The sequence below is a fragment of the Micropterus salmoides genome, unplaced genomic scaffold (genome assembly GCF_014851395.1).
Source record: "Micropterus salmoides isolate LMB-PRFRI ecotype aquatic unplaced genomic scaffold, ASM1485139v1 Ms_hic_scaffold_11, whole genome shotgun sequence".
Lineage (NCBI taxonomy): Eukaryota > Metazoa > Chordata > Actinopteri > Centrarchiformes > Centrarchidae > Micropterus > Micropterus salmoides.
The window spans coordinates 4,550,357-4,577,642 of NW_024040152.1; the positions used below are offsets into that span (position 1 = coordinate 4,550,357).

A 27,286-nucleotide genomic window follows, 5' to 3' on the forward strand; every position below is an offset into this window, starting at 1 on the left:
CTGGAATACCTGAGGAACCAAGTGAATGAGAATACTCAGTGCCCCGCAGGCGCCAGCAGCAGTGGCTAAGAAGTCCCTCATCAATCAACCATCTCAGGCTGTCGCGATCACGTCTGCTCTTTCCTGATGTGATATGATGTCTTAGTTGAGATTAAAATAATGAGCAAGTGCTGTGGGTGTTTTATTGTCCTTGTTGGTGTAAGAAATGGCTGTACGTTCTCAAGAAATTGAAACATTTCAGCATTGCATGTTCATCAAAACTATTTTGACAGAGTCAAATCAGAAACGTGGCACAACTTATGAAGAGGTCGGAATTTTCATGCTGAATTGCTGGTGAATACAGGATGGTAACTTGTTGTCCCACAAGCATTACTTGAAAATGACCCTGTAACCACTAGACCACACACTGGAGAAAGTAGAAAGTAATAATATTTATTGAATTGAAATGAACTGCAGTCATGCTGTATGACACATGAGACATATAAGACATTTTAAAACCAGAATATTGAAAAAACATTAAGTTAATTTAAGTGTTTACAAATCCAGAGGGAAAATCTAAAGCCTTGAAGAGGATGTGTCTGTGAGTTAGAGTGAGCGAGAGAGAGTGAATGAGTGATGAACAGGGAAACAACTGTGACAGGCTTGCAGTAAAGAAGCACTGCTGGGATGTGTTAAAAGTTGAGTAACTATGCAAGATAAAAAGCATAATTGTCTGAAAATAAATAACAGCAGCTTCCTTCAGACTGAATAAGACAGAGTGGGATAATTTGCCTGGGTTGGATACTTTTCTAAAACAAAACAATTCACGTAGAATGAAGCAAGTAGGGTGTCAAAGTTAAGCCGCCGGATTCTGATGACAAATTGATAAGCAGTTTACAACAAAACGGTGTAATGTTGTGATCCTTTCTCACACTTATGTTCATGAACCACTCTGCTCCAAAGCCTCCACCACAATGCAACCTTCCTACTCATAACCACCCTATTCAGAAATGTGCATGTTGACAGAAGCTACTCCACTGGCCGAATGCCTTTGGCCTCCTCCAGCTTCCTCAGGGTCTCGTCCCACTGGGTGAACTGCTTGGACAGCAGGAACATCTGTCAATCACAGTTCAGAGGTGAGTGGGTGGAGCTTCATCCCAGCAGTAGTTTATGTAATTAAGATGTCAGTGAGACAACCAGACAAAAACTGAGAAGCAACCTTAATTTCTCCCTGATTTGCCACGGTGGCTGATCAAAAACATCAGCAGTTTATAAATTTACCGGACAAATTAAAAATGATTCTGTAAGAACTTATGTATTCTTAATATACCATTTTGTTGTATTCCTCAAAAAGCTTCTTCACTTCCAGGGACTGAGCCTCAGTTTGGTCCTGTCAAAGAGACAAACATGAAACAGTTAACAGATAAAACCTAATGAGAGAGAGAGAGAAATAGGGGCATTACCTGCTCTTTGATGTGGATCTGTGACAGGCGCTGCAGCTTGGTGGCGTGTTCTGGTACGTCTGTGGAGAACAGAAACACACAACTAACTGAGAAGGTAAACATACAGTACTGAAACGTTTCCCCTCTATTGATCCAGTAGCTGTACAAAACCATGGCCAAACACTACATCACTACATTAATTTCTCTCTAAGGCATGACAAAATGTTGTTTCCATGTTTACAGCATAATCCTGGTTGAACACTGCCAGATGCACCAGAAGTATAACAGGGACTATAACCTGCAGTCACTAACTAACTAGAATTACCACTGACTGGTTGTATGCCTCCGCCAACAAGTCAAGTTGAGGTTTACATCCATGTTTGTACAAAGTCATGTTATATATGTAGTGAATAGTTTATAGGAATTGAAGAAAAAGGCATAAAGTGCATGACTAAATAGATGTTATTCTATATTGATGATCCGTATGTATGATTCCAGTGAATATACATTGTTGAACTGATTAATGAAGGATTAGCATAGCTTGGCTAAACAGGTCAACATGTTTTGATTACTATGTAAAGATGGATTCTTATAGTGTATAACTACACAAAATATAGTGCTTATGGTTTCTCCTGGCATTTTTACATATGAGCTGTAGGTGAAACTAACTTACTTACTGGATTATGTTTGCTTAAGTGAAAGGCAGAATGGGCATGTGTTTGAAATTTTGAATTGCACAATTCATTCTTACATTAAAGATAAAAACCTATTTTGAGGTCACGATTACCTTTGAGTCACAGGTGTCACCAAACTTACAGTTTGTCGGACAAACAGTTCTTGAGTTGTAGCCAAAGTTGTTTTTTGAGGTCACAGTGACCTTGACTTTTGGTCACCAAATTATGACCAATTCAGCCTTGTGTCCAAGTGGACGTTGGTGCCGAATTTGAAGAAAGAAAGATTTTTAACTTCCTTATTCTAGTCTGACCCAGAGGAAGCAGGATGTGGGCATAAGCCTGCCATTGGCTGACTTTTTCAGTCAGAAGTGTCCTCCATTTCAGCAATCTGTGTGTTACTGTTTTGCAAGGGCACAGTCGCTGCATCCTGCACTTAGCGACGCCCGAGACAATTGTGATTGGTTTAAAAATACAAACAAGCCAGAGCGTTGTTCCCCTATACCAGAAGGACAGTGGGTTCAGCCACACCTTTCTCCGGTGCCACAACAAAGTATGGAGGTCTGGCTCCATGAGACAAACCAAGTTCTAATCAGTTCATCCTGGAGTCCAAGTGGAAGTTTGCCAAATTTGAAGAAATTCTCACAAGGCGTTCCTGAGATACTGTGCTCCTGAGAATCCAGCAGATCAACACATAATTTGATAGATTTAGTTAAAATAAAAACAACAACAACAACAAAAAAAAAAAAAACCGAGCCAACCTGTATAAAAGGTCCAAACAAATTAAGGCGAAATCAATTCTTTACTTTTTTGGTCTTTACTTTGCTGTCAGGGGTAAAATCACAGAGGAGATGTTGCTTTGTCCTGGATTGTTTTGAGGTCCTGGTGAAACTCACCTCTGATGTAAGTGCTGTCCAGCAGCGGCTGCAAGTTGCTGACCTGCTCCAGCATAGAAGCCTGCTCCAGCAGGAAGTCCTCCTCTGTGCAGACAAACACAACAGCATCACAGAGAGTTCTGAATGAGATGCAGGTTGTTTAGTCTTCTTTAATACAACATTTCTTGTTTGTGACAAACAAACTTACATATTACACAATATACCATATAGATCGTTACATATATAGCATTAAACATTAGAAGCATAAATACTATTTTGATTAATATACAATAAATAATCAATAAAAGCCTAAATTAAATAAACTCATAGATTTTTAAATTTTACTGCTTACTCATTTTTTATTTGATTCATGTTTCAGTGCCCTCCGGTTCTTACCAGCGAGAATGAACTCCAGCTTCATGGCATCAGGTACAGTGATGTGGTCAGTAAATTGGGGGTCCAGGTACTTCAGCAGGTCCTCAACTGCACCACAACACCAATAAATATGATCAAAGACTCACCAAACTGTCTAAAATATGATTACAGAAACATTCGTGCAAGCAGTGTGGATATTTAGAACTTTAGACCTGCACTTTGCCGCACTTTTGTTATCTTATGCCAGCAATATGATCACTGTTCAGTGGCACCCTGAATGACATACTGTCTATGTGTAATTTTTTTCAACATGGGGCCTCAGCAGCCTAATTGTTAAGACCGCAACGTCCACAGTTCGACTCCCGGCCAGGGGCCCAATGTTGCACATCAAACACCTCCCTCTTCCCATATTTCCTGTCTATTTCTACACTGACAATCAAATAAAGGAAATGCAAGAAAAAACTGATACGACACAGCGTGTGACTCACTCTTCTTATGCAGGATCTTTACTCGTTCTCTTTTGTTGGCTGTATTAGTCAGACCTGCCTGAATCCTGGCCAAAGACTCAGCACACTGCAGGACAAAGGACAGTGATTAGATTTAATGGTCGTGATCAACAAGGGTATGGGAAAGTCATTACAATTTATTGAATGAAAATGTATGAGCCTTTTTGTTTTGCAATATGTAGCAATATACCCAATGCAGTACAACAACACAAAATCTCAAGTTCAAGTGTAGCAATGAAATAGTCTTTTTAATTTGTGTGCTTCCCCGATTTGCTCTGTGTCAGGCCCTTGAAAACTGGAGATTTATTAACCTTGAAGGAACATGAGAATTTCCAATATGCAGGCAAAACAAGGCCATTTGCCTAGAGTTTCAATACTTTAATACAATGCAATACTGTAAACAAACTTAAAAACACTTCTTGAGCAGGACATTTAAGAACAGGCACTTTCTCCACCCCTACAAATACAACATCTAACGAGAAACAAATCCACTTCAATGCCGGCTTTGTAAGTGTTGTGTTCGTCGCATCATGTGATGCTCTGGTGAGATACCCCATTGAGTGATCTTACAATGTTCTTAGCCAGTATGTACACTTTTTTAAGAATATATCTGACTAATATTAAAAACATATCCCAGAATTTAAGATTGCTAAATGTCTTTTCTTAATGTCCTGGAAACCAGCAGTATTAAACACCTTAAGGGACTTACACTTGCTTGAGATAGGCTCTGCTTTTACTTTTATTGAGGGCCTCTCCCTGCTTGGCCATACATCCATCCTAATTATTTTTTTAATTATAGTTTTCTCTCCAATTATTCACTTAATCCTTCTATCTATAATTTTAAAAAGTAATGAAAATGTCCATTACAAGTTCCCACAGAGTGGCATCTTCAAATTGCAGTCCATAATCCAACAATATTCAATGTAGTATAAAACAGGTCTGAAACTCTTTTGAAAGACTAACTTACTTACAGAAACAGTACTACACAGCATTTTTCTAATTTGTATTAACTAATCCAGTTTGAGTGCCGTTTATACATTTGAGGCTTTTGCGTTGTTGATTACATTCAAGCAAAGTCCTTCTGCTTCAAGTCAAGGATAGACTAAAACATAAAAAAAATACAGTTAAAGCCTTCTAACTGACAGCTAGCTAACCATCTAAATAGCTAGCAGCTGTTTAGCGAGGAGATAAATACACTACAGCTGTTATTGTATTACACTGTAGTGAACAGTTGTCAGAATTTCTAATAAATAAACGTGCATAAAATAAAAAGGGAGTGGCGTCCACTCATTCCCACTGACAGAGCTAATGTTAGCTTTGCTCGGCTAACACAACAGTTATAGGACAGACATTATTCTGGGCCAACCTTGACGGGTTTTCCACTTTTGTTTCTTCTCTCGCCGTATATACGACTCTCCAGCGCCTGAACACGCATTTCCAAGTTATCTGTATCCGATTGTTTATCCATTCTTGAAGCTACTAATGGACACAACAGAACACAAACAGCCCCGTAACAGACAAGCGGCGTCGCATAGTGATGACGCGCTCGCCATAGGCTTACAAATAAGTTAATTTTTTTAAACCAACATACTTTTTGTGTAAGACATGAGGTAAATGAACAAAAAATGTTCCTTAAATTCATAGATTTAAAAAAGTTTCGAAACATAGCTAGGTTAAATATGTTTCTTGTCGCTATTTGCAGTAACGGGCCTTGTCGCTAGGGGTCGCGGTTTTGCGGTGAAAGGTTTTTTTTTTTTCAGCTGTTTTCCGGTGACAGCCGGGGGAATGACAACAGAGGCAGTCACGGCCCTTCTTCCATTTAAGCACACTGCAAAACATCGACAAAAAGTAAGGTTTTCTCACATATCATTGCCTCTTCTTTGCACACAAATAATATATGCGTGTGGACAACAACAACAGTATCCAGGAAACAAGCACATTGGTTTATTGTAAACAATACTTTGGTGTGTTTCCACTAGCTAAGTTAGCTTACCTAGCACCCAAGCTAACGTCAGTTTCTGCATTACATCTGCGTAGTCTGACTGGCTTAGAGTTAGTTTGGTAAGTCTAGCAGGTCTTCCACTGGACTATAACTTATTAATTATTCCCTTTACAAACAAATAAAGACATATCTCGCATACCTAAAGCTGAATTACTTTAGCCAAGGTGGTACTAGCTTATGTTGCACTGCCTACTTCATTGTGATTTTGAGGGTTGTGTTGCTAAAAGTTTAATGAGTGCTTGCTTGTCTGCTCTTCTGTGATGTTGACAGCAGGGAGCTGTCTGCCATTAGATTTCGGAGGTTTGGGGAATTCATTCTTTATGTGCCTCTGGGAGCAGCAGCATGGCAGATGACAAGGACGTGTTGAGAGACGTTTGGTTCGGCCGGATCCCCACCTGCTTCACTTTGAACCAGGATGAGGTTACTGAGAGAGAGGCAGAGCCCTACTACGTAAGTGCAGTTACTCTCTGAACACTAAGAGACTCACCTCCATGCTTCCTATATGCCCTCCTTTCAGCCCACAGCTCTGTATTTGACATCAGTTTGTAAGAAAGAATACAGAGACATACATTTACTCATTTAGCTGACACTTTTATCCAAAGCTACTTACTATATACGCTCACTGACCACTTTATTAGGTACACCTTGCTAGTACTGGTTGGACCCCCTTTTGCTGTCAGAACTGCATTAATTCTTCATGGCATACTTTCAACAAGGTGTTAGAAACATTCCTCAGAGACTTTGGTCCATGATAGCATCACGCAGTTGCTGCAGATCTGCAGTTTCTGAAATACCAGCCCGTTTGGTACCAACAACCATGCCACGTTCAAAGCCACTTAAATCCCCTTTCTTCCCCATTCTGATGCTCGGTTTGAACTTTAACAAGTTGTCTAATACACAAAAGGCATGTGTCTTATCCACCCACCATACCAGATGACTTCATGTTTAGAAAAACACAAACTGCTGTACCCTGGGTTTACAGTTAAACATTATTCCTACTTAGAAAATATAATAGCAATGTTATTAGCTATGCACACTTTACGTATGTGAGTCAGGTAGCAGCTCATAGTAATTAGGGGCCGGATTAGAAAGAGGCTTTGCACCAAACGCATGCTGGCCCACAAAATACCCCTTTCAGCTTAAAATCTCAAAACATGCTTTAAAATTATTTACGGTATAAAGAAGATTCTTGAGAGTGGTGTATTTTAGTGCATTCAAAGGTATTGGCATAGAGATTAAAGCACATAGCTCTGGTGTTCACACTGTTGCTGATATGCACCTCAGAAATGTGAAATGCATGTCCAAGGCTACAAACCTACCACGTGGAGACTTGAAAAACTTGGTCAGCCTGTTTTGTCTTATTGTGGTGGAGATGGTTGATAGTGAAGACCACACGGAGCAAGCTGAAGAAAGTCTCCTCAATTCACTCATCTTCAATAAACACATCTAGCCACTTCCACGGCAAATCCGGGGCTTGCAGCTCTCTACCACTGTGACTGAAAGGATGTAATCACTTTGCCCTTTAATGAGTGTCAGTAGTCTCTTCTGTGTAATAATTAATAGAGCTTCTCTTCCTCTCTCCCAGCTGCTGTTACCCAGGGTAAGCTACCTGACTCTGGTTACAGACAAGGTGAAGAAACACTTCCACAAGGTGATGAGGGCGGAGGACGTGGAGGAGATGTGGTTTGAGTATGAAGGGACGCCACTGAAATGGTGAGAGAACGATCGTTACATGAACTGATTTAAGTAGTTCTAGTGGTGGGAATGCGTGAGGGCATTCTGAGTTGGTACACTGGTAGATTTTTTTTTACCTTGTGTCTACTCATATCATATTGTTTTGCTGCCCGTATGTGAAATAAGTTGTATGTTATGGTGAGTAATTAAGTGTATTTTGATATCAGTCTCACTTATTTCTTATAATGAATTAAGGATTTTCCTGATTGCTCTTTTAGAAATTCCCTCCAATAAAATGCTTTTGAGCTCACATAGCACACCGCTCCCACCTTATAAAATCTGGACAATCTCACCAACAAGTGCTATCGGCAGGAAACGGGGTCAGTGTTGTGTGATGTATTTGGGTGTCAGCTTGAAGCAAGTTAACATGCTGCAGGCACAAAGTTCAGCCACAAGGTGTCAGTATTGCATCACAGATGATGAAAAGCCTGGCGTACAGTAGCTCAAAGTTCTTCCAGTAAAACACTGAATGTAACACATCAGTGTTTATAGTCATCTAATTATTTGTTATCATGTAAAAATATCCATATATTTTCTGGTTTTGGCTTTTCAAAAAAACCTTTTGCTGCTTTTCTTTTGTCATTGTAAATTGCAAATTCATTGTATGTAATACATTTAGATTTTTTGACAGATGTAACAACTGAATGACATTACTTTAGGGTCTGGTAACCTGTAATGGTAGTGCGTCATTAGTTTTGACATTTTATAAATTACAGATGACCATTATAATATCTTGGTTTTTAAAAAATAAATACACTCATCTGATTTGAGGCTGTGATAAAGAACACAGGAAGTGAACTGGAAACTGCCCCCTGAAGTTCACACACTCCATCCAGAAAAGGCTGGACTCAACAACACCAGAAGACAACAAAAAAAAACAGTTCTGTTTGCTGGCTCTTTGAACCACATTTTAAGTTACACTTAACACACACAAAAAGAACTTTTAAAACACTGGTTAATAAATGTGTGAAGACACACGCAACCCTTAGCTTGGAAACTATACTCTAGCAGTCCGAGAAGGTTTTCACCAATAACATTATTTCCTGTGTGCTCTTCCTGTAGGCACTATCCAATTGGAGTTCTGTTTGACCTCCATGCCTCCAACACTGTTTTACCCTGGAGCATCACTGTGCACTTTAAGGTAAGAGTCGATCAGAGTCTGTGTGCATGTACAGTATGGACACTACTGTACCTCACTTTAAAGTCTATCTGTAAATTATGTATATTTTGTGTTCAACTGTGTCCTACATTTTGCAAAAGAAATGTTGTAAAGCTCTAAGATGTGAATATTTGTAACTAAACAACACATCAAACTAGGATCTAGGGTGGGAAAAAACCCACAAAGAATTATCACCAACTCTAAAACTTTACTTTTTCCTCTTTTAGTTATATTATCACGGCATATTTACTGTGTTGGTTTGGTCTCAGTGCTGCTGCTCTCAGGCAAACTCTGATAGCTCTGATAAACCCACTGTACACTAGCTGCCTTGCAGGTGTCTAGCTGCTAAAGAACCAGATATTTTATTGGACACAAACAGGTGGACACAAATACAACTCTACATAAACGATAATCTTGCTCTGTGTCGGCTACAGTTGTGTAAACAGACAATTTGTTTGGAAACATGTTCACCAGCTTGTTGAGTTCTTCAGCCCCCTAGTGGCCAAAAAAAAGAATAATTCAGCTTTAGATCGATTTTTGTGGGCTTGTGTCAGAATTTTCCAGATCGTGACCTGCTCCACTGCCATTCTAACTCTGTGATCGAGGCTCACTTCATGTCCAGCATCAAGGAGGCCGACGCCCTCAAGCACAAGAGCCAAGTCGTCAATGACATGCAGAAGAAAGACCACAAACAGCTGTGGATGGGCCTGCAGAACGGTGAGCCAAATGCAAAAACACACACATTTCTATTAGCAGCTGTGAATGAGCATGCTAAAAGGTGAGGAGGGCAGACACATGCATGCTCACGCGCACGTTTCAAAGGAGAAAGACCACAAGCAGCTGTTGGGGAAGTGACACACATTCACTCAGATGCACACATGTTGTCTTCCTGCAGCGCACACACCTACACGCAAATTCACACATGCTTGCACACACACACACACACACACACTGCAATAGTTAGCAAAATATTAATTCATTTATAGGTGCGGTGCTTTCACAGACACAAAGAATACATCCAAATAGATTCTCATACACACACGCACACACACACACACACACACACACTGCAATAGTTAGCACGGTGCTTTCACAGACACAAAGAATACATCCAAATAGATTCTCATACACACACGCACACACACACACACACACACACACACACTGCAATAGTTAGCAAAATATTAATTCATTTATAGGTGCGGTGCTTTCACAGACACAAAGAATACATCCAAATAGATTCTCATACACACACGCACACACACACACACACACACATACACACACACATTTCTCTTTAGTCTGAAACAAGTCTTTGAAGCCTCCTCTTCCAAAACTTCTCCCACCCAAACACCCACCAGCTTCCCCTTCCTCTTCCAGCCATCTGTCCAGTCAGGTTGATTTCTTATCGGTTGTGATTGTGGTGGTTTGTGTAGGTGAAGCTGGGGTGGTGGGGCTGATTCATTAGAAGCTTGTGATGTGGGAGTAGGCGCTGGGAGTGAGGGGGAGGTTGTGGGATGGATTCCCAAGTTTAGGGTTTGTACTCGTCTTTGAAAAGCAAAACCCAACACATGGTGTGAGATTCTTCGAATCACTGCAGGTCAAGTTGATCAAACAATAAACACTTTGGCCAGCAGTGATGTCCAGTAGCTGTCCTCTGGGCCTGTCAGTAATGTATAGATATGTCACCTTGTTTTGATCTATCATTGTCATGCCTTTTATTAATTATAAGCACCCAATAAACGTAATGTAAAATTGTTGAATTATGTTATTAATAGGGTTGCAACTAATGATTATTTTCATTATCATATTGCTTTTTCAATCAGTCAATTTAGTCTTGTAAATGCCCCTCAGTTCTGAAAGCCCAACATGACGTTCTCAAATGTCTAAAAACAAGAAGTAAAAGTGAAATATATTTAATTTAAAATGATTTAAAATGGGGAAAAAAGCTAGTTCATAATGTATTTCAGTTTATGCTTGATTAAATGTAAAAAATTAAATGCTTTTTTTGCATATTAATTTTCAGTCAATCAACTTTTTAATTCTCCTTAAATTATAAATATCAAATGGTGGAAGTATCTGTTCTTTTGACCTACAATGTCTAAACCACCTGTTAAAAATGATCCATTGTCGTATCAACAAGCCATGTAACAGATGTATTATAATGTCAGCCGGTATGAATGCTTCAAGTTGGCTTTAGCATATATTTAAATATATTGTTATTATACTGTACTGAAAATGGTGCATTTACTGCTCTGGGAGAAGCTTTTCTCTGCTCCTGGGTAATATGATGGAGTTTCTCAGGCTGCTCCTGCCTGTTAATGTCAGAAGTATCTATAATTTTACCACTTCAGTAAATAATAATAATTCCTCAAATAATGTATAACTCAATGGATCTCAAATAAAGAGAGAAAACAATATTTTAACATAATGGTTTCACTCACTGATTATGTCTTTTCAATTCTGTTTTGCTGGTTTGAGCAGCTGTTTGTGAAGGTACACACTTCCAAGGAAAGTAAACTAATTGCAATGCAAATAATGGCCAGAACTGTCACATAACCGTCAAAACTGTGCATGTGGCACTGAGAATGTTTTGAACAGGTTTGCAGACAAACCGACAAAACTTCAGCTGCTTATCTCTTTTCCACTTTCCCCTGAAACTAATAAAGAGAGGGAAAGGTCACATCTTAATTCCAGAAAAAAGATTAAGCGTTACTTTAGGAGACTCTAATAGATTATTCTGACCTGTTTTGAAAAGTTTAGGTTGTGGTACGTGCTGTTTTTTCCTGAAACTGTTTGTAACATGTAACAGATTAACAGAGAATACTTATGAGTTGGCCAAACCTATTACACATGAAAGTGAGAGGTGAAACATTTTCTAAACCAAAACTTTCACACCCAAAAGAGAGCAGAAACAGAGATAGAGAGGGACAGGGATGGCTCATACTTTCATCCAGGAGAGAGAAAACAGAAGGTTTTCAGATGGTTCGTGTGAAAGCGAGAGACGAGGGGAGGGGAGACGGAGGGTTTGAAACCAACACATGCTGGGTGGAATCGTTTTTGATGATGAAAGCTGTCCTTCAAACTGCACAATGGAAGTTCAAGCTCTTGTTGGTCGTAAGGGCCTGCTGAGTTCTCCATCACTGACCCTGACCTCTGATCTTTATGTGAAGAGGCGGAGGTGTATGGAAATTTCTCAGAGTTGAAGGACAGTTCTTGTCTCTTGCACGTGTTTTACACTGCACACACAGTTTATCTTGCCATCATTTTCCATAGCACATCACACTGTGAGTTTTTTTTAAATTGTATTGCTGTCACGCTTCAAGTTGGTCAAGCTGCAATAGTTGTTATTTGAATAATTATTTAGATTTCAGTTTCTTAAATGTGTTTTTTTTTTTTTCTTTACTCAACTATGATAAACTGAATAACCTTGCGTTGTGAACAAAACAGTTGAGGATGTCATCTTGGCCTTTGCGAAACACTGATCTTCATTTTTCACCATTTTCAACAACTAATTGATGAATCGATTAAATTATCTACAGTGAAAATAATCGTTAGTGGCAGTTATTCACTATTAACTGCTACTTAGTATAGTGATCTGAAAGAGTATTAAAACCCATTCAGGAATCTGTGTTGTAGTAAAGTGTCGTAAAATGGTAGTTTTTACTATGAAGTCTGTTTAGACACTGGTGAATTATCTAAAAACATGACAAAAATGGCAATTCCCTTTGAGCACATTTCCTGTAAAACCTGTTTCTCACATATTGCAGCTCATCCATGTCCACTTTTAAGGATGTCAGGAATTTATATGTTTACATGTACAGTACTGTTTTGATTTTGTCATTTGCGCATTTTTGTTTGTAATCTTCAAACTACCTTGGTTTCATATTTGGAAATGTTGAAATCTAAAAATGCTGCAAAAAATATAATAATCAGCTTTGAAGTGAAAGCATATCAGCCTTATCGGTTATGTGGATGATAAGGCAGCCAGAGGGATCATCCTCTTATACTCTTATGTCCTTCACTTGATGCATGCCGGAGAAAGATGATGAAGATTTTATTAAGTCAACATGTCTTAACGGGAGATTTTTGCAATTGCTGACCTGTGTTAGTTTATATTTGTGTTGCCACAGATAAGTTTGACCAGTTCTGGGCCATAAACAGGAAGCTGATGGAATATCCCACCGAGGAGGGAGGCTTCAGATACATCCCCTTCAGAATATACCAGGTAACACACACACACACACACACACACACACACACACACACACACACACACACACACACACACACACACACACACACACACACACACAGTTTTAAAACAACAGACTTTTTCCCTTCCACAATGACCTTACTGTATAATTTAAATTTTAGCTTGGCCAGGACTTTCTCTGCCTCTGCAGTATTGAGAGCTGAAGTTTGCTAGTCAGGCCAGTAGATGTAGCCAGATAGCTGTGTGACAGTCCCTCTGCGTGGGCTAATGCTGACTCCAACCTCCTGACACTACCTCATTTTTTCTAGGAAGTTACTGCTCTCTACAGGTAACAGTCAAGCTCCAGGTAATCAGTCCTGTGCAGCTTATGAACCACATTTTGCCTCTTCGTCACCTATACACGGACTTGTCTAAATATCAGTAAAAAAAAATGTTGTAAAACTATATCAAGAGAAGGTCAAAGACCAAATAAACAATTAGTCTCCTGTTTTATATGATTTCATGATAAAAAAAAAAACTTACCTACTTCATGCTTGCTATAATACCCGCCTTAAAACAACATGAGTAAGTGTCAGACACACAGGTGTTTCTTTAGGTAATGAATAGTTTTCTTCATAATATAAGGGAAGCCATATGTTAAACTAGTTTCATAACCAAATGATATTTTTTTATCCATTTTAACTTAACTGTTTTATAGCTGCTTTTGTGTTCCTGTGGCCAATGATAAAATATGTGAATCTCTTTAATCATAAAGGCCAAGCAACAAAACGTGTTTGTCAGAGATGCGTGAGGCCATGCTTTTGCTCTGGTGCTTTTTGGAGGTTATTCATAGGTTCCTATACACTTGATACCTATGACTCTCCCGAGTTTGTGTGTAATTTCATTGAACCAAGATGAGCCTGTGGGCGAGCCTCCGGGTTCAATCTGGGATCAGGAGGCGTTGGCAGACAAACGGCCTCAGGTCGGGTGTTTCCGCCAAGCCTCTGCAGCTCTATCCTGACTCAGGTGAAAATTCCCTTTGGCAGACTAAAAAGAAAGAAGCAAGGATGAATAAGCGGCTGATTCTGGCCTGGAAAACATTAGCATGCTGCGAGCCAGACAGCGGGGAAAAGGGCCACGCTTTGAGTCAAGCGTTGGGGGTTTCTATGCACATCAGGAAAGGCTGGAGGATTAATTTGACAGCTTTGGAAATGTTCAGGATTACAAGGCTGAAAAAGTTGGCATTGTAAAGAAATATTAAGGAATGAATGTTAAACAACAGTGTAATTGAATGGAATTTAAAGTCCCTAAGCTTACTGGACGCAGAATTGTCTCGTCCAATGTAGTTCAAGGAAATGAAGAATTGGAAAACATCTGGATCTTTGCAACAAAAACATGTTGACAGTCTGCTTCGAGTCTAGTGTCTGAATGTGCGTGCATTTAGCCTTGATCTCAAATCACAACAAACAGAAAGGCCCCCTCGCTGTCACTGAGTCCTGTGAAGACATTAAAACATTAGGGCCTGTTAAGACAAGTTTGGAAAAATAATGTAAGAAAATGGAGCAGTGAGCAGAGCAAAAAATAGATCTGGCTTCAAATGACTGAGCAGAGTGACATCTTATGAAACAGAAAGAGATTTGTAGATGTTAAGAACAGAACAGGACTTCGGTGTACTCGTTAGGTGCAAGAGTGAACTTTCCTACCAAGCATATTTTTCCGTCATATCTGCTGTGACTGCTGGTAATTTCCCATGATGATTTATTTTTGAGCATGTCAAGTTTGTGATGAGACTGGCTGGGCTCCACATATGGCTGTATTTACATTTTACGCAACAACGAGGGCGGGACAACAGCTGTCTATCACTGTCAACACTGACTGTTTTGCATGAAAATCAGAAAGCTCATAAATGGTTTTGTTTCTACTTTCACATCTTCAGCGTGTTAAAAAATAAATAAATTACAGTTTACACACAAAAACATTCTTGTGTTTGGTAATAAAACATAACTCTTTAAAGTGGCAGACTAAAACATGCAGTCTCACCAACACGACCCGCCCTTTTTGAGACATGCACTTGTTGCAGCCGTACAAACCATGTAACTGCTGGTGGGTAGAAGAAACCCAGACCGTTCCAGATTTGGGTGTTTTTCATGGCTGAATTGAAAGTTTCCACAGTCATTTATGAGCTGAGTTGGTTTCATGACAAATGGAGTATCAAAGCCTGTTACGACCTCACTGTGTGATTTCCAAACATATTGGAGAAAAAAAAAAAAGCATCACTCCTTGAAAAGTCTGGATTATTTAGGAGATGGTGCGGTTTTCATCTTACAAACTGCTAAATATTTACAACCAACGAAAGGCTGACTGGAAAGAAAAATAGTGGAAACTAAATCTGTTCATAATAATCTTGAGAGTACTTGTAAGGGCAGTGTTATGTGGCACTTTGCAACTACTTTCACTGTCTAACAGGGCCTTATGAGTGTTCACATTAAAGATTTGCATCAAATGTTTGGAAAACACTTGAAACATTTTGGACTTGAGTTAATACATTAGTCTGTTTTAGGTCAGTCAGTCAGTCTGTAAAATGTGTAATATTAATAATTTTAATATTGCCCGTCTTTTCTCTTCCAAATATGTTTGGCTAATCTGGCCGACTGCATGTGGTTGTTAGTGAGAACAATCTGAATATTATTGATATCCGAATATTATCAATCTGAATATTATTGATATCAGAATAATCATAATAATCAGAGCTTCAGATCTCATTAAAAAACAAATGAGAAAATCAAGCAAATAATGTTAGGAACCCTGCAGGAGAAATATCCAGTGTTTTTGTGAGCACAGTTGGTGCCCTAACACGATACGACAAAACCCAGCGAAGACACTAAGAAAACGGGAACAGGAACGCTGAGAAGAACAAAGCTGTGCTGACTTAACAGCAGACTGCCATCATAGAGGAAAGATCCCCCCCCACCCCTCCCACACACACACATGCTCAGAGTCCTTCAAAGCCAGATTGTGGTCTTTAGTGTAAATAACATGTGCTGTGTTTGATGCAGACAGAATTAATGACAACACTCAGTCCAAATAACAGAGGGCTCATTTCCGTCTGGCCTGCACACCTCATGGAGATGAAGGCACCTCATGGGCATGGACGACACATTTTTGTGTGTATGTGTGTGCGCCTTATGTCCTGAAGGTTCAAAATCATTTTATCACCTTTCTTGACCTGATATAAATCTCATATTAATTCTTAGGGATAAAGACTAAGGATATAAACTATTTGTAAGCATGGGCGTAAACTGACAAATTAATTTTTCTTTTTTAATGTTTTCTGTCTTGATTTAAAAAAAAATTATTTTAGGTAAAGGTAATGAATAAGGCATTTTCCCTCTCTATATTACTTTCCATTGTTACATTTATGTCCTTTTTTATGCTTTATGCTTATCCTTAGACCCCTGTATTTATGTGTATCGTTTATGTGTAACCCATTTCATATATTTCTAATTGTCATTTCAATTGGTTCCACTTGAGCCCTTTGCTGTGTGTGTTTGTGCGCGTTGGCCCGCTGCTCCCGTAGCTCAGACTGACCCCGCCGCCACTTGCCATTGTGTGATTCAAAGTACTGGAGGGAGTCGACTGTCTCATTGCACGGAAAGTGAAAATTACTATCCTTCTTTTAAAGACCACTTGCGTACATTGTTGCTCTACAGGTACACCTCTCTGTTCCTGCTTCGTGACTAAGTGCTTACTCACAAACCCCCTTGGCAAGAGCACTGGCTCCACCCGCCCCTTTGCTGTGGATGCTGCCTTCTTCAAAGAATGCATGTTTATTGCCTCTCAGATATCTTGTAATGGCTAGGAGGTGAAGGGTAGGTGCTGACTACACAGACAATAACAAAACATGAGAAAGCTGGAAACAGTTCATGCCAGAGGCAACAGGTGATGGGCATGTTATACTTTGGAAGAGTGCACTGCTGCCTTTACAGTAAGTGTGTCTGGTAGAACCATGACTCAAAGGAAAACCTTTAAGTGTTGTAATCTGTCTACTACTGCCTAACATATTTTATGTTGTGGTGTTGGAAAACCTAGCTGTCTGTATATCAACATGCAGAGGGTTAATTTGATAATAAATTTCATGTCTTTGTTTCCACATTGCATTAAAGTGGGGTTGCACCTGGGGATAGGTATCATTAGGTTTTCATTAATACTTCTGCTGCGATATTCGATATATCAAATAGTTTTTTTTTATTACCAATTTGCTTTTTAAAAAGCATGTTATTTAAAAAAATGGTTTAAAACAGGATTAAAATTGAACATTTCAAATATGATTAAATGTTATTTCTAGAGCAGCAACAGTAATGTTTAAAACAGCAAAGTCTTTATTAATATCTCAACAAATCTGTGATGTCAATAAAATAATAAATTTTCCTGGCATCAAAATACTGAGTGAAGTTTGGACGGAATGAACATTACATTTAAATTTACTCATTTTGCAGACTCTTTTATCCAAAGCAACTTACATTTGAGGAACAACACACAAGCATCAAAAAAGCATCAAATACAGCACAGATCTACAACTGACAGTAAATACTAGTAAGAGCTAATAGCACATATCATATCAATGGGGTAAATACCTGGAGAGTTCACAAAAAGTGCAATCAATACAAGATAACTGTAAGGAGATAGAAGAAGATCACAGAAAGTGCATGTTAGAGGTTAGGAGTTGGAGGTGTTGCAAGAGAAAGTGTTCTCAGAAGAGTTTTCAAGACCTTTTTGAAGTTAGAGATGGACGCCCCTGCTCTGATGGCATGCGGTAGCTTGTTCCACGATCGTGGTGTCACAGATGAGAACAGCCAGGACAGAGATTGCTTTGTGTGGTGGGATTTGCAGAGTCAGGCGGCGTTCGTTGGAGGAGTGCAGCGGCCAAGAAAGAAGCTTGTATTATGGAGTTTAGGTCGATGGGTGCAGACCCAGTAGTCACTCTGTATGCAAACATTAGTGACTTGAATTTGATTCTGGAGGCCACGGGGAGCCAGTGGAGGTCACTGAGTAATGGAGTGACATGAGTCCTTTTGGGCTGATCAAAAACCAGATGCGCTGCTGCATCTGGTTTTTGGAACAGGAGGAAGAACACAGTCTTTCCTCCTGCAGGTATCACTATAAGAGAAAGGAGGGGCTGGTTTGTCTTAAAAGAGTCTGTAGCTTGCTTGACACACCTCTGAAACAGCCATCAGAGAACATGATTCCTCTAAATGTCATCTGCTTGGAGATACTGGGCAATTGCAAAAGTGTCCGTAGGTGGATGGATGCGGATCAAACACCAAAACAAAAACAGTGCAGCACATGCCGTGATCTGAGAAACATTCGCTGCAGAATCCATTTGTTGAAGTGAGAAAAAAAACGTTGTCCCGGGAGTCGGACCAAACCCTCAGCCCTTGAGTTGTGAGTCCTGCACCTTACCAACTGAGCTAACCAAATAACTATTATGGCTTATATTCTACATCCACCATCCAATGGTTGAAAATATTGCTCTGATGCAAAACTTATTTGCAGACCCCTGCAGTATATTATTACTATTATTTCTTCGTCTTCTAAGGTATGTATTCAACCACATAGTGATAAGAGTCTGCACTGCCTGAATTCTACCAGAAGTAGAACAAGAAAAACGTAGTGACGAAACGCGCTCTGTGGCACTGTTTGTCCGTTTTCAGCTACTGTAGAAACATGACGATGCAATGTGGCGACGTCCTTGGAAGGGGGGACCCGCGGTTATGGATATATAAATGGCTCATTCTAAGGTAACAAAAACATAATGGTTTATTATGTAAGGTCATTACACACCACTGAAAACATAGTTATGGATCTTTATATTGCATTTCTATTGATAGATACTTTAAGCCTTTAAGGGTCATTGTAACTAATAATAATTGTGTAATATCGTATGTAGAAATGGTTATACCACATTATTGCAACTCTACATTAAAGAGTCAGTTTGCCGAAAGTACAGAAAAATATTTTTCAACGTAGCTCATGTAGTTAGTAGTCATGTAGATATTTTTGGTTTTATTTTTTCAGTTTGAGATTCCTGCCTGTGTTTTTTTGATGGAAAGTAGTATTGATTGTCGAGGTGGAGGCAGAAATTTCAGAGACATTGTCCATTATCCAGGGCAGAAAAGAGCAAAAATGTCTGCATGGTTGAATACCACAATGTAAATTGTAAATGACTTTCATTACTAGATATAAACTGGATGTTGCCAAAAAGAGCAAGTTAAAACATTGGGGTGGCTTTGCAAGCGCTATGTAAATAATCTTTCTGGTTTCAGAGAGGCTAGACAAATGAAGTAATTAATGATGCTTCTGTCCATTAGTAGTTTATTAATAAGTTTAGAAGAACTGATGAATACAAATCCTTCTGCTAACCTGATGGAGCTGAGAAATTGTGAGAAAATATGGAGATGTCTGGATGTTGAAGTACAACAGATCAACCTAGCATGCAACACATAAATAATTCAGAATTCAATTCAGTGTCCCTTGATGGAGTTTCTCCTCTACAGGTGTCCATTTCAAGTTCTGAGTAAATGAAGACTGCTAAAATGAGGTTAGAATTTTAATTTACGAATGCATGGTCTCAGAGTTCCGTGGAAACGCTTTCTCTCACCCCTCTCGATTCACAGAAACTCTTATTGATTGACGGTGCTGTACCACCCTCCCACATTGTCCATTGTTTTACCATCAATTAGGTGGATTGAATCCCCTCCGTCAATTATGTGACGTCTTGAGTTCCGCTGCTCTTTTCACCTGAATCCTAATGACACCTCGCACTCTTTGTGTTACCATGTGCTGCTGTGCCAGCTAAGGTGTCATGCCAGCTGAAAAGAAAGTGTCTTCATCCAAGCAACATCGCACTTCTCACGCTAGGGATCAATTGTCCCTTCTTTGTATGGCGACCAGCTCAATTATTCATGGCTGGCTATTTAAAAATGCAATGAAGTAGCTGTCACTTAGCGCACTCTCTCTGCTCTGGGTCTTGGCGATGATCCCGCACGAGGCACCATGCTTCCTGTCAGTGACTCAGTCTTTCTGTGTAACCTGAGCATCACCTTTGTGCCTCCACTGCCACCTTCCTCTTGCTGGTTTGCGCCTGGCTCTGTGGTGTGTTGTTACCGCTCGGGTACTCGATCCCTGTCCTTGCCGGTTTTCACAGCTCCATGATTAGGCCCTATTGTGTATCAGACTCTCCGTTTGACACCTCAGGTTGGATATCTGCATGAACCTTGTTCCTCTCTCTAAGGCCACAGTTTCCCCCATTGTTATATGCTGCTCTGTGGGTAGAGAATCAGAATCAGGTTTATTGCCAGGTACATTGTCACATACGAGGAATTTGCCTTGGTATAAATTGGTGCTTACTGTACACATGAACATAAACCTAAATATAAATATATAAAAGTAAGGAGATCAAAAATGTACAAGTATACAAAAAATACAATAATACTATAATACAATACAATACAAGTATGTGCAAAAGTTCACAACATAAGAATAAAGTTCAAGTTCAAGTCTTTATTTGCCAAAATGACAATGGCAAGTCGCCTGGAATTCATTTTAGTGATTTGGCTCAGACAGTACAAGACAATATTGGACAAAAATAACAACACATCATCATATATAGCATAAAATCAAAACAATACTAATGAGTAAATATAACAGATAATCAAAAATCAGACAAAGTGCTAATACGTTTAGTGATACGGGGGAGAAGGATGTAGTTGAATAGGCAGAGCAGATAAGGATTGTTGGTGTGAAGATAAGGATTGTTGGTGTGAATTGAGGGACCTCACAGCCTGCGGGTAAGTGCTATTTGAAAAACGGGTGGTTCTACATCTGATGCTTCTTAGCCTTCTGCCTGATGGTAGAAGGGTAAAAAGAGAATTAGCAGGGTGCAAAGAATCTTTAAGTATTTTCAGTCCAGTTTTAAGCAAACGGGTGTTGTAGAACAGTTGAGCGTTGTTGTAAAGTATGGGGTCAGGAGTGTGTATGCAACTGCATGGTCACCCAGGATGAGGGGGTGACTCCGATCATCTCCACTGTCTTCAGAGCGTTGAGCTTCAGACTGTTCTGGTTGCACCATATGGTCAATTTCCCACCTGCAGGCGGACTCGTCCCTGCCAGAGATGAGCCCAATGAGGGTGGTGTCATCCGCAAACTTCCGGAGCTTGACGGACTGGTGACTAGTGCTGCTGTTGGTGTACAGGGAGAAGAGCTGAGGGGAAAGAACACAGCCTTGAGGGGATGCTGTTGGTCCTGCAGTTAGAGAGTTTATCCCAGCTTAAATCATGCTGCTTCCTGTCCGTCAGGAAGTCAGTGATCAGTCTCAGCTGAACGAGTCAGGCACCTGAGAGAGCTTGTCCTGCAGCAGGGCTGGGATGATTGTGCTGAAATCCACAAACAAGATCCTGGCATAGGTTCCTGGGGTGTCCAGGTGCTGGAGGATGAAATGAAGGGGCATGTTTACTGCGCAACTGCAGGTGTCCATGAGTGGGTCAGTGATGGATTTTAGGTGGGACAACACAAGGTGATCAAATTACTTCATAACCACAGAGGTCAGGGCGACGGGTCTCTTGTCATTTAGTCCAGTGGTCCTTGGTTTTTTCGGGACAGGGATGATAGTGGAGGCTTTGAAGCAGGCAGGAACATGGTATGTCTCCAGTGAGGTGTTAAAAATGTCCGTGGATGGGGTGGTTAGAGCAAGACATTGACTGTTTGAGTTTGAATCCCACTGAGGCTACATCCACACTACTATGTTTTGGCGGCGGAAAACAGGGAGCTGTCGCAAAGTAACATGCACAGTACAAGTGTATAAGCATTATTTGCAACGTACAAATATTTTAATAAAAGTACCAAAACAAAAAGACCCAATCAGGAAGCCAAATGTGAGTGTCTGCATCATCGTTTTTAAAGTCCTCTGTTTTCACTTTTCCGCACTAAAAACGCTACCCCGTAGTTTTAAAACAAAAACGGGGTCAGCACCGTTTTTCAAAAACTTATCAGTTTAGGTCTTTGGATTCGCCTTCGTTTTAGTCTGGACGGGAAGTCAAGTCAAGTAATACTGGTCACTAATTATTGCAACAAGGTCTGTGCGATCATTCTGTTTCTGGCTTTTAGTCCAATTGCATGGTAATGATATGATTAAATCCAATTAATTCAAAGAAAATAACAAAATTGACTAAGTGAATAGTTAGGTAATGCAAAACAATGGAGCACAGTTCATTGTGTTGAACATCAATTTAACTATTTTATATTCATATTTTGATATACACATATTGGAAACATTTTTTTATTAGGAATGCAATAATGATTTTTTATTGATGTGATGATTACTGTTTGATTATTTGATTAATTTATTGTCAGGAAATTAGGACAAATGCAATTTGCAAGTTCGCAGAGTCCAAAGTCAAGTCTTTAAATTGCTGATGACAATAGTTGAAAAACCTAAAGGGTTCAATTTCTAATGATATAAGAGATAATCTGCAAATCCAATCAATTACTAATGAATTACTTTAATAATTAATGAATTACTTTAAATAATTATAGGAAAAAAATTAGACATAACAAATTGTGAAAACATGACAAAATATCAAGCTAATGATATTTCTGAAATATCTAATGAAGCTAGCATGCTAACCAGCTAGCCTCAGCCTGTCCTGTCCCCCGTAATACCACTTTGTATCTCAAGATGCGATAGATCTTTCAGGCCTGAAACATCCTACTACCTGGTTCCTCCGAACTCCCAGTCCTGGCAGAGTCAGCGAGCAGTAGGACCAAATTTTATTAGTAGTGTGATATTGATTTGACCATATCACCCAGCCCACTAATCTGCTGAATTAGTGAAATCAGTCCCTGATTTTTTAAAACTTTTTATCCATGCACACACAACAAAACGAGACCAAGAATACAAAACAAAAATCAGGGAAAAGAAAAGGGCGGTGAGGTACCTGTCCCACTGTAACCATGCCACCATAGATCTAAAACATTTCAGTGTGTATTCTTTATTCTTTGTTGAGTGTGGCCTAAATACAGTTAATTTAACTGGATAGCTCACACAATTTGATAAGTAATTTGAATGTTGCAAAATCTTTTTCCATTGGTCTGTGGTGAGAAATACCTCTGTCTTTCTACCACAGTGGCTTACTGGTTGTACAGCAGTCATAAGTAAAGTGGGACAATAATTTATGCAATCAGAAACAATAATTTATGCAATCAGAAACAATATTTTTACAATCGACTGCGTCCATCATTTTCTTATCCACATAATATTTATGTTTTAGCATAATGTCTAGTCGTGTAATTCTTCTAATGTGATTTTAATCTGTATATATTGAAAACAATACAGAAAACAGAAAATGCACAATATTTCCAGTAGGCAACAAAAGTAACAATGAACAGGAGAGGGAAAACACAACCCTTCTCTGTCCATGACGCATCAATGACGGGGTGAGGGTTTAGGTGTAACATGAACAGAACTAAATTGGTTCGGCTATTCATTTTAGAGAATGACTAGGGTCGGTGCACCCAAGAAGCACATCATGAAATGCTAACTTGCTGTATCAATTTTAAAGACTGATGGGGCACAATACCTCCATAAAAACCAAAACTAAATGAAAAACAAAACTACTAATGAAGAAAATGAATTAAAGGAAAATAGTGTAGATAGCCGATTGTGTTTACTAATATACTACTACTAGTACAATATTAACAATAATACCATAGATATTGTGACTCATGTCATTACAATTATTATATTGCATGTTACATGTTAGATACTTGTTCAACTCATGTTTATTTACATGTCTGTTTCAGAAATAAACAGTGTACCCTCCACCACTCAAGGTCTGTAAGATTAAACATACTTTTGTGACCGTGGGAACGGAGAGAGGACGACGAAAAACGGGATGATAAGCAAGTGAGGTCATGAATGTTCTCAGAAGAGGAGAGTCATTTGTCATGTGAAACACTTGACAAACTCACCATGAACACAGCTACTCTACATTGTTGATTTGGCATATTTCTGTAGACTTCGGCTGATGAGCAGCTGTTTTGTTTTGTGGTGCATTTGTGGCAGTGTTGTTAACAGGGGAGATGCCCTCTGGTGGGAAAACTATGCAACGCTCATGACATAAGTGAAGGATCCCACTCTCCGTTTCTTTAGTAATCGGTTGTTATAAACGCTGATACTGATTTATCTGCAATAGCTCATATCGGCGGTTCATATTGGCGGTTAATATCAGCACGCTTATAAATCAGTTGGGCTCTTGTCTCTAATAGCATAAAACAAGTTATGTATCCATTTTAATGTTTACAATTTCATCAGTTAATTCTTTTTATACAACACCTACCTGTACAATATATGACATCCTCTGTCCTTACACGTCTGAGTCAAATTCCATTACCAACTCTGGACATAGTTTACTAGAGTTTTGTCTGGCTGTAATTTCCCACCGTGTTTCCTGCACCTCTCACTGATGGAATGTTGTGGCTACAGGGCCACAGATGAGAGCTGAACAGTCATGAGGATGTTTGGTGCATACATCACTTTTGTTTAGCTGTCCCCTCATGACTAAGTCAGTTTACATTTTCAGCATTACCCAAAGGGATTTGCATTGTGGTCAGCAGTAGGATAAGCCAACACAGCAGGTAACTGGTAGTGAGGAGGTCACAGGTCAGCACTACATCATTGTGACAATATGCATCTGACTATAGACGGATCACATAGTGTGGGGAAAACGAAATCAGAGGAAAGATGGAAGAAAGATATTAGATGTGAGAGCTGATATGATTAACCTCAACATTTCCCTAACACGACTGGAGAGGTAGTTGAATTTGTTGCCTGTATGCGTTATTCCCAACACAAATATACTTTATAGTGTTTTGCAATTAAGCATTTGATTCTTTGGTTTCTAAGTAAGTTTTTAGGGTTACTGTTGCTAATGGAGCATACTGATTAAAAAACTCTAAATGTATCCAATGTATCCCTTGCCAGTAGTAGAGAATGGCACATTTAAAAGTATGTTTTACTCCACTATTGTCTCCATTTGAGAACCCTGAGGAGTGCCAAAGGTGTTTTAAGTCTTGCAGAAGCGGACTTTTCTGCCAAGCCTTTCTAAAGCAGCAGCAGTTAATGACTTCCAGACTGATTTTGATCAGTAAAACAAGTCAGTGTCACATGTAACATCTGTTGAAATGTTGCCGATTGCTAAATATCACATTCTAAGCCGTTGGGCTCATCAAAGCACCGCATTCCCAGCTCATGTCTGCAAACTGTTCATTCACAGCATTTGCGTGCATGTTGTTATGGATGCTTCCCACAGTTTTAACCCTGTGAACTCTGTTTGTCACCTTAGGATTTCCCCTTACGTTACCTAACATGAAACGGTCCCATTTACCGTATATTTTATCGGCTTTTTCCCGCAATTCCTTTGAATCGATTTCACATGTTTGATGAGTAAAACATTTAAATTCTAAACAGCATTTTTTTATAGTTGCACCATTGAATCAGATGGAAATTTCATGCAGCCTTTTAGCATTATTGGATCCACTTATCGATGTAATTCAGCATGAAGTATTTGGAAACCTGATAAGAGTTTAAAAGTTCTTTGGGTTTGAAGAAAGATCTGCTGTGTAAAATATGTTTGTAATGATGGACCCAGTAGTCTGGGTTTGAAGGTGTTGTGCTGCTCTGTGTCATACAGAGTTTCCCACAGAATTACAATCTACCTGGGCGCAGCGACAGCCGAGGGGGTGGGGTGGGAGTAAGTGTGGAGGTGATCGGTGTTGGGGTTAGCGGGGTTTTGTACTAGCCTAGGTTTTTTCATATTTAACCAATTTTAATAAGGTTTCATTTATTCTCCACCTTATTTTAGTGTTTACTCACAAGTCTACTTGAATGTGCTCCATTTCCCTTCAGTTCGCTTTTCCCCACACTCGCACACCTCTGCTGCAAACACACCGGCTTGCCCTGCCTCTTTCTGTCTCTTTCTCCCTGTATGCGTTTGCTCTGTTGACATTCTCCAACAGCAGTTGGCTATGTTTTACAAAGTCGCCAAAAAGACAGAAGTTGTCTCTTGGATTTTTCCACCTGTGAGTCGCAAGCATGTAGAGAAGACTTGTTAATGACACAGCCTATCGCAACAATCAAAACCATGGTACGAAATGACATCTGCACTGGTGTGTTCACTGTTACGCTACCTGGTCCGTGCTTTTAAATATCCACCGTGTCTGTGCCATGTAACAAAATGGATAACAACTCTGTGTTTCTCTGCAAAATGCTAAAACGGGTCGCCAAACATACCTCGGCGGTTGTTCATTTACATAAACGGCCCACCCAGTAAAGTCTATGTGTAGGAAGCAACTGATTTTAACACTGTAGACTTCTATATAAGTTTCTCCTGCCAACACTAGGTACTGAATTCTTGTACCAATGACCAAGATCGTTCTCTCACTTTAACAAGTGGTTTTAGTTGCCTTATCTTGACCAAGCCTCCACATACAGTGGGTACGGAAAGTATTCAGACCCCTTTAAATTTTTCACTCTTTGTTTCATTGCAGCCATTTTCCAAAAATCAAAAAAGTTCATTTTATTTCTCAGTAATGTACACTCAGCACCCCATCTTGACAGAAAAAAACAGAAATGTAGAAATTTTTGCAAATTTATTAAAAAAGAAAAACTGAAATATCACATGGTCACAAGTATTCAGACCCTTTGCCGTGACACTCATATTTAACTCAGGTGCTGTCTATTTCTTCTGATCATCCTTGAGATGGTTCTACACCTTCATTTGAGTCCAGCTGTGTTTGATTATACTGATTGGACTTGATTAGGAAAGCCACACACCTGTCTATATAAGACCTTACAGCTCACAGTGCATGTCAGAGCAAATGAGAATCATGAGGTCAAAGGAACTGCCTGAAGAGCTCAGAGACAGAATTGTGGCAAGGCACAGATCTGGCCAAGGTTACAAAAAAATTTCTGCTGCACTTAAGGTTCCTAAGAGCACAGTGGCATCCATAATCCTCAAATGGAAGACGTTTGGGACGACCAGAACCCTTCCTAGAGCTGGCCGTCCGGCCAAACTGAGCTATCGGGGGAGAAGAGCCTTGGTGAGAGAGGTAAAGAAGAACCCAAAGGTCACTGTGGCTGAGCTCCAGAGATGCAGTCGGGAGATGGTAGAAAGTTGTAGTAAGTCAACCATCACTGCAGCAATCCACCAGTCGGGGCTTTATGGCAGAGTGGCCCGACGGAAGCCTCTCCTCAGTGCAAGACACATGAAAGCCCGCATGGAGTTTGCTAAAAA

At 39.7% G+C, this 27,286-nt stretch overlaps 2 protein-coding genes across 3 annotated transcripts in view; one reads left to right on the forward strand and one right to left on the reverse strand.

Moving 5' to 3' along the window:
* Positions 1–411: 411 nt before the first annotated feature.
* On the reverse strand, positions 412–5,394 carry LOC119897010 (dynactin subunit 3-like). The gene is made up of 7 exons (XM_038710517.1): positions 5,215–5,394; positions 3,831–3,915; positions 3,364–3,450; positions 2,989–3,072; positions 1,443–1,501; positions 1,310–1,369; positions 412–1,095 (listed from the first exon to the last, which is right to left on the reverse strand). Exons 1-7 carry the CDS (start codon positions 5,314–5,316, stop codon positions 1,009–1,011), a joined length of 564 nt encoding a protein of 187 aa, XP_038566445.1. The 5' UTR covers positions 5,317–5,394; the 3' UTR covers positions 412–1,008.
* Positions 5,395–5,598: 204 nt separating this feature from the next.
* The window catches only part of atg5 (ATG5 autophagy related 5 homolog (S. cerevisiae)), a 39,593-nt gene continuing 17,905 nt past the window's right edge, over positions 5,599–27,286 (forward strand). The window contains exons 1-6 of one of the 2 annotated variants that reach the window (XM_038710515.1): positions 5,599–5,696; positions 6,121–6,300; positions 7,436–7,563; positions 8,647–8,725; positions 9,298–9,460; positions 12,877–12,971. In XM_038710515.1, the coding sequence (XP_038566443.1) occupies positions 6,193–6,300; positions 7,436–7,563; positions 8,647–8,725; positions 9,298–9,460; positions 12,877–12,971 (573 nt within the window). In that variant the 5' untranslated portion in view covers positions 5,599–5,696; positions 6,121–6,192. The remainder of the gene's footprint in view (positions 5,697–6,120; positions 6,301–7,435; positions 7,564–8,646; positions 8,726–9,297; positions 9,461–12,876; positions 12,972–27,286) is intronic. The other variant, XM_038710516.1, reaches the window with a different exon arrangement.

What these genes read in the sequence shown, in the direction of transcription:
- LOC119897010 (XM_038710517.1), bottom strand. Translation starts at nt 5,316, where the DNA reads ATGGATAAACAATCGGATACAGATAACTTGGAAATGCGTGTTCAGGCG. An exon ending in AAAGATCCTGCATAAGAAGA is followed by an intron (nt 3,451 to 3,830) that starts GTGAGTCACACG and finishes GTTGTGGTGCAG; the next exon opens with TTGAGGACCTGCTGAAGTAC. An exon ending in AGATCCACATCAAAGAGCAG is followed by an intron (nt 1,370 to 1,442) that starts GTAATGCCCCTA and finishes TCTCTTTGACAG; the next exon opens with GACCAAACTGAGGCTCAGTC.